At 35.7% G+C, this 7,878-nt stretch overlaps 2 protein-coding genes across 2 annotated transcripts; one reads left to right on the top strand and one right to left on the bottom strand.

Annotated features, from left to right (window-relative positions):
- Positions 1-538: 538 nt before the first annotated feature.
- LOC139902039 (uncharacterized) lies at positions 539-1,084 on the bottom strand. Its single transcript, XM_071884698.1, has one exon. The coding sequence runs from the start codon at positions 1,082-1,084 to the stop codon at positions 539-541; it is 546 nt and encodes a 181-aa protein (XP_071740799.1).
- Positions 1,085-2,433: 1,349 nt separating this feature from the next.
- On the top strand, positions 2,434-6,301 carry LOC139902038 (uncharacterized). Its single transcript, XM_071884697.1, has 2 exons — positions 2,434-4,770; positions 5,933-6,301. Exons 1-2 carry the CDS (start codon positions 3,409-3,411, stop codon positions 6,104-6,106), a joined length of 1,536 nt encoding a protein of 511 aa, XP_071740798.1. The 5' UTR covers positions 2,434-3,408; the 3' UTR covers positions 6,107-6,301.
- The last annotated feature ends 1,577 nt before the right edge of the window (positions 6,302-7,878 follow it).

Genomic DNA, 7,878 nt, shown 5'->3' with positions numbered 1-7,878 from the left:
TATATATATATATATAAACTACGTATTGAGTTTTTTATACCGTTGAAAGTGGATGCTTAGTTGCTTCCAGTTTCGTTTTTAATTTTTGAGCTAATGGTTATTGTACAAATTTAATTTAGATTTCACTTTAGATTGCTAATTTTTTTGCAAGTTATAACTACACTTCATTGATATTACTATTTATGGGTTGTAAAAGTAACTACACATGTTTTTATATGTAAGACTTAATTTGGTTCAAACCGAAACCGATCCATATAAACCGATTTATTATTTGGTTGGATTGGTTTGGTTTTGTCAAATTTGGTTTGGTTATTGGTTCTAAAAAATATTCTTAAAAACCAAATAAACCAAACCGAATAAACTGCGTAAACCGTAAACCGACCGAATGAACACCCCTATGCATAAGCCTATATCCATTCAATCATTAAACACAAATTAAGAAACAGTAGCATGTTTACATTCAAAAAATTTGATATACGCATCCACTAGCTTTAGAACTTTAACTTCTTGAACTTTAGCCATTTCACTTTTAAAGGACTTATAGTAGCTCCCACGGATGAGATGCCCATATGTAAAACTGATGACTCGGGCACATTTTTGCATTAACAATCCATTGAAACACTTTGATCTTGATGCGAGAAGCTATGATGGTCGAACACGTATACTTCCCATTAAAGATGACTTCATTCCTTGCTAACCAAATCGCCCAAAGTGTAGCCGGCCCAATAAGAGCCCAAAACCTACTCGCTCTTATATTCATACCATTATTCCATTCGATCGAAAAATCCACAATAGAAGAAGGTATAACCCAATTGAAGTTCCACCAATTAAACAATGAACTCCACACTCTATAAGAATATGAACAATGTAACATGAGGTGTTCTATAGATTCAACATAATTCGCACACCATACACACTTATCATCCGAAGAATCCCTTAAACAATGACGATAACTTAAGAACTCTTTAACTTGCACACCCCCTTGAATTGCTAGCCAATGAAAAGTTGCAATTTTAGACGGCACTATAGGATTCCAAACAATCTTGACCCAATCAAACTCCCCATTAATATTAGAAGATAACATAACTCGAACCCCATCCGCTACCGTATAAATTTTATCAACCGAATGCACCCATATAATTATAAATTATACTATACTATACTATACTTTTTAGTGGACTATACTATAAAATTATAAATTTTAAAAATTATGGGGTCCTACAATTATATTTAGTGGTGTCCTGTACAATTTTCAAATATCATTTCTAAAAAAAATTCCGTAACTAGTGATGTCACGGGACACGTTGTTAATATGCTAGGTTCGCCCCTGATGACAATAAAAATTAGATCCAACTAATCTACTAAAATTGAAGTTCACCCTACAATTGTTGGATCTTATAAGACCATTCGTAATGCAGCGTTATGGGGCAAAATTTACCACTATGGGGCGTGATGGAAGAGAAAACATGTTGGCGTGATCAGTGCATCACGGAAGAGAGAGTGAAGGGTGATGAGTTTTCAACCAATCAGAATATAGATAAATGCATTTATATTTTAATAAAATCAATATAAATAATAAAATAACTTCATCACACACCCATCACCCCATACCACTACAAACTTCATCACGTCATCACGCCATCACCTTTGCCAAATCAGTACTATACTCCACAAAAACACCCTTCACACCCATCACGCTCATCACCACTACAAATGGTCTAATGTTTTTGTTTTACTTAGACGTTGGACTCTGATATTCTTCAACAACTCCTAGCATAATGTTACAGTAGGGTTATGATTAGTATAGACCGGCCCGTTTGTGGGTTTAAGGTTTCGTGTGTAGTCTATATATAGTGTTTAATAATAATATAATCCTCACGGGTTCTATCATTCTAACATGGTATCAGAGCGGGTTGATCCCGAGATCTAATCGGCCACCTCGAGCCGCCGCGTTATACCGCCCGTCAATTCCATCTTCCTCTATCTAATCTTCTATCTCAAACCTCTCATCAAAATTATTTTCTGTCATATATCTCCTTCTATCTTATAAAAAAACCCTAAAGCAGCGTAGGTTCTCTGCCGTGGAGGTTCCTACTAAATCCAATCCAAATCTTGCTAAGCATGTACAGGCGCAACTACCAAAAAGAGTAGCCTTCGACATCATGCCTATTATTTATTTATTTTTTCTTTTCTCATCTGTATTTTTTTTATTTCTCAGTCAACCTTCATAACAAAACAATTTTCTTAGTCAACATGTACGTTTAATCAATCTACTTTCCTCGTACATGATGATCAAACTATTGGAAAAAAAAAGATATTGCAGTTCTCTTATTTCTATTTCTTTTGCAGTTCTTGACTTTTAGGAGGTTTTCGTTTGACACCCTAACCAATACATGCTATCTTTTTCTTTTACAATATAATTTGTTTCCTTTTCTTTCTCCAATTAGCTCACAAAGTCTTATCACCGATTTCTTTTCCTTTTAACTACCTATTTTTCTTCTTTGTTTTCTCTAATCCTTTTATCGTATCTTCTATATGTTCTTTCGTATTATTTGTTCCCAATAAACTTTATTCAACAAACGGTACGGAAAAGGAAAAGGAGAAGCCATCAAGACATACGCAACCAAATCAGTGAATATCAGTTTATTCGGCGTAACAAATCAAGAAAAAAAAATATCATGTTTTTTATTACTGTTTATTTGATATTTGTGTTTCCTTTCAGTCCGAGCTTTCGCGATTTCGCCGCTCGGACTGCGGGGAGTGTTAGAGTAGGGTTATGATTAGTATAACCCGACCCGTTTGTGGGTTTAAGGTTTCGTGTATAGTCTATATATAGTGTTTAATAATAATATAATCCTCACGGGTTCTATCATTCTAACACATAAACAATTTATTTTGTGTTCAGATTATTTGAGGAAAACGTCATTTTGGTTAAATATATCAAGTTTACTAGATTACCGGGTGAATGAGGTGATCATATCCGACATTTTCTTGATCAACTTAAAATATGCATATAGTTGGATTAAATACTCCGTAGTCCGTAAGATGTGATTTTTAATAACAAGGGAGTAAAGTAATATGATCCTTAATATACTAGAGGGACCATTTCTGTAATCTTATATAGTCTTTCATATTCGTTCAGACAAAAACGCTACTTTCGCAATCAGTGAATCTACAATCCACCTGTTCAAATCATAATTAGCTGATCTCCGGCGATCAATCAACTCTAATTCCGTCATCAAACGGCGACTGATCGATACGGTCTCAATCATTATTCATTACTCTATAAGGTACTTCTTGTATCAATTCAGATCTCATTCATTTTTCTCCGATCTGTTAATTTCAATTCCTGTAAAATTATAAATAAAAATTCATATATAATTGAATAAACAAACGAAAAACCTTAAAATGAATTCGAACTACGGAAGATCAAATCAATCTGGATCCCTAAACAGCTTCGATTTCGATCTCGGAATCAATTCGAATCGTTCAAAGCCTCTTAATGCACAAAAAAACAATACATACACGCAACCAAACCCTAACACAACGACGTCGTCATGGCAACCAAATAAACCGTCATGGACACACCAACCAGCAGCTCCGACGCCTTCAGGTGGACCGTTAAATGGACCTACGTCTATGGTTGGAGATATTACTGGAAGGAGCTGGGCTTCATCAGCACCGCAGCGTCCGTCTACGGATATCGGAATTGCTAATAAGAATCCGAACTTGTTTGGTGATTTGCTTGGATCGAATTTAGGTGCTGGGAAGGGGAATAGTAGAAATGTTCCTTTGAAGAATGTTGGATTGGGTTCGTCAGGAACGGTTGGTAAGAATGCGTATTCGATGGGAGGTATGGCTGATTCGTTACCAAAAACTGGTAGTGGTGTGAATAGTGGTAGTAGTAATTGGGGTTCGGCGCAAGGTTTTGGGAATTATAATACGAGTGGTTATGGTGGAAATGGTAAGAATCAAAAGTTTGGAGCTCCAATGATGAAAAGTTCAAGTAACAATGGTATTGGAGGTGGTATGAGTTCAAATAAGGATCCGTTTGGATCGTTGGTTGATTTTAGCTCAAAACCAGCTGCTGGGATGAAAGCTGGAAGTAAAACAACCGCGCCAAAAACTTCAGTGGACGATGCGTTTGGTGGCTTTCAAAATGCGTCGAAAGGTAGCACAAACGATTTCTCTAGTAACACTAGTTTTACTAGTGCAGGTGCTGGTTCGCAATCGAGTTTTGATGATTTTGATTTTGGTGGCATGCCAAGTCAGCAACCTCCACCTGTTCAATCATCAAAATTCAATACTAATTCTATAGGTTCTGAACCGGAGCTGGATGATTTTGGTTTTGGTAGTATGAAAAGTCAACCACCGGTTCAATCATCTGGTACGAATGATTTTGATGAGCTTTTCTCTTCGTCTGGTAATGCTTCAAAGGGTTCGGATAATATTGTAAACCAGCAATTTGCAGCGGCTGAAGATTGGGGTTTTGAGGCTGATATCGGCGGTGGTGGTGATGTGGGTGGGACCACTGAGCTTGAAGGGCTTCCGCCACCGCCAGCGGGCGTGACATCATCGTCTGCAAAGAGTAAAGGAATGGATAATTATAAAGCTGGGCAGTATCCTGATGCCATTAAATGGCTCTCGTGGGCTGTAATCCTTTTGGAAAAGTCTGGTGATAATGCTGATGTCATGGAAGTTTTGTCATCAAGAGCTTCGTGTTATAAAGAAGTTGGGGAATACAAGAAGGCAGTTGCTGACTGCTCAAAGGTACAATCCCAGTTTCCTTGTGTTTAAATAATTTGTTTTGTCTAATTGCCAAAAACAATTTGTATTGTACTTTTGAAGTTTATACTTAGTTATTGTATGCTATTATTTACGCATAAATATATCATGTGTGATTGGGTTATCGACCCCGAGGTCATCATTTAACGATACAAGGTTCTAATAGTTGGCCTTTACTACTCATGTCTGTTAAGTCTGATGGTTCTGCGTTGTTTTTGCTTGAACTTAGTATTATCTTATGCTCTGTAATTTATGAAGGCCGATTAAAATGAATTTAACGTGAGTTACTAAAGATGAACTCTCTTCTAGGTCTTCAAAACATGAGTTTCAAGAACATATGGTATTGAAATTTTTCCTCAGTTTTTGTAGAACTGTAAATAGATGCATGGTACTCATCTATCCCTTTCTGATATTGTCTTTGTGTTATGAATAACATGTAGCAGATATTGAGCCATAGTATTTCAACCTCTTCATCTTTCTAAAGTTTCTTCGAATTCAATTTTTGTAGTCTACATTATGTATTTACAGTAGGGTATTTTAGTCAATATCAAATCAGATATGTAAGAAAATTAGAAAAAGATACAAGTTACTTACCTAGGGACCAAGTAGTAGTATTTCTTTGCTTCTAAAGGTACTTCAAGCTCGTAAGCTGTTAACAACTTAAATATAATAATATACCGACCTCTTTAGACTTTTCATTCTTGGGCCTTCTTTCTTTATTTGTTTTTCTCATTCTTATGTTTCATTTTCATGCTATTCGTAATTGATCTGGTACATATTTGATGGTGTGCAATTCCAAAATTGATCTTGGTAATTAAGAAAGGTAAAAGGTAGAAGGTTTTCCCTATTCGGGCTATACCCGGGAGGACGAGTAATCCGACGCCATACTCTGATATACGCAGCCCAGCAGGATTACACTCTGGCTGTTTCCAACCCTTCCCCAGCCACCACAAAATATTCGTCATAAACAGGATTCGAACTTGAGACATGATTCGATCTTTGTCATCAAGACTATCAGAAAATATGCAAAACTCTTATAGTATAAATCCTTATTTTAAATAATTTTGAAATATTATTTTTAATGGAATTCCTTTTAGCAATGAATTTATAAGGATCCGGACATCATGACATGTTTTGTGTTGTGTAGGTGCTTGAGCAAGATGGCAAAAACGTCTCAGTTCTTGTACAACGTGCACTGTTGTATGAGAGCATGGAGAAATACAAGCTTGGAGCTGAAGACCTTAGAACTGTAATGAACATTGATCCTGCAAACCGGGTTGCAAGAAGTACCATACACCGTCTCACCAAATTGGCTTGCTGAGCTAGAATCTTATACGCGTATTCTCACGTACCCTTTTGCTGTATTCATGATTACGACTTTTAGTACTGTATACTCCCTTTTAAATATCAAATCTATGGGCAATAATCATTAAAATCGTATAAATTGTTTTACAAAAATAACAAGAGTGTTGTATTCTGAGTCTCCTGTTGCATTATAGTTTTATTCTCTACTTTTCCTTGTTTGACTGTAAAATTGACTTGTTCTTTCATCTTGTTCTTCTGACTATTTACATCCTTAATTTGGCCATATTGAATCTCTTTTAGCACCTGTATCTTTTATTTCATGTTATTATATCGCATTCCCTTTGTTAGTTTCACTCAGCAGACAAAGTTGTATCCTGTTCAGATTTAGATTGTTTTCAAACATTGTTTCATGGGTCTGTTTAAAGTGTCGATTTTGGACCAATTAACCTGGAACCAGTCGGTAGTCCTTTTGGTTACTCGATACTACTATTACTTCAGTCACCGGTTTCTGGGTCTAGACAGTTTACACCAGAAAAATTGGATTGAGATATACTTGTTTGATTTCAGTTTTTATTGGGATAGAGAATTGGTTAGCCTAATCACGTGGATCCCACTATTATCATGTATTTGACATCTAATGATTCCGGTTCTTTCTAGAATCATAGATTAATCAATATTATGGTCTGGCTAGTACTCCGTCCTTGCTTCTTGATGTAGGCTTGTTTTAGTTTTACTAGTCTGTTAAATCTTTGTCCTATTCTGTTGTGGTTAGGATTGTTGTTTAGGTCACTACTATTTGTTATTGGTTAGGCTAGTTTTCTGGTTCTTGTTGTATTGGACTTCTGTACCATGTTGATCTTCGAAATTTTTTATTTGGATTATCGTTTTTCGCCAAAAAAGAAACGATCAAACAATATTAATAAGATGAACAGTACAACTCTGATCAATGAATAAAGCAAGCCCTGATGTTTGTACCAATTCTAGAATCATAGATCAATAAAGGGTTAAAGCTAAAAATAGGTTACAAACTTACACAAATGTACCGATGTTCACAAACTCATTTCCGTCCTACTGTCGCCTATAAACTTTCAAAAAGTGTTCCAATGTAAACAAAAACTTTCAAAAAGTGTACCAATGTAAACAAAAATGACTTGCTACCTCCTAAACCGGTCAAAATTGACACGTGTCGTTCGTGGATTGGATCTTAATTCTTAAAAAAAAAAAAAAAAAAAAAAATTCAGGTCAAAATTAGTATGTAACAGGTCAAAACGCCAAAATGTTGATATTAGCACATTTTTTGAAAGTTTGTAGGCGACAGTAGGACGGAAATGAGTTTGTGGGCGACATCGGTACATTTGTGTAAGTTTGTAGCCTATTTTTTGGCTTTAACCCATCAATAAATCTAGATGGCTTAGACACATTGAAAGTTGTGACGATCGCTCCAAATCCATATGGACGAAAACGTCATTCATCGATTTCATTGCGAGGTATTTGACCTCTATATGATACGTTTTGTAATCATTGCATTCTTTTGAAAAGGCACACCATAAATGAATATTTAAATCAAAAGTTTTCGACATCTGATGATTTCTACATATAGACAATCACCATAAATAATAGTTTACAACAGTACTTCCGTTGACAATGCAGTCAAAATAAGATACATGGTGATGATTTGGTGAATGCAACGTTTCCTTGAAAAATATGTCATGTAAGACTCCATGCACATAGCTTGTCTAACATCTAAGCAAACAGCGGAAGACTTCTAGGAAACCTGAGAATAAACAT

This window comes from Rutidosis leptorrhynchoides, chromosome 3 (genome assembly GCF_046630445.1).
Source record: "Rutidosis leptorrhynchoides isolate AG116_Rl617_1_P2 chromosome 3, CSIRO_AGI_Rlap_v1, whole genome shotgun sequence".
NCBI lineage: Eukaryota > Viridiplantae > Streptophyta > Magnoliopsida > Asterales > Asteraceae > Rutidosis > Rutidosis leptorrhynchoides.
The sequence above is the reverse complement of the archived record's forward strand: the minus strand, read 5'-3'. Positions and strand labels throughout refer to the sequence as shown.

Excerpts from the sequence above, each read along its gene's own strand:
- LOC139902039 (XM_071884698.1), bottom strand. The coding sequence starts at position 1,084 with ATGTTATCTTCTAATATTAATGGGGAGTTTGATTGGGTCAAGATTGTT.
- LOC139902038 (XM_071884697.1), top strand. The coding sequence starts at position 3,409 with ATGAATTCGAACTACGGAAGATCAAATCAATCTGGATCCCTAAACAGC. Across the intron at positions 4,771-5,932 it reads CAGTTGCTGACTGCTCAAAG|GTGCTTGAGCAAGATGGCAA; the intron begins GTACAATCCCAG and ends TGTGTTGTGTAG.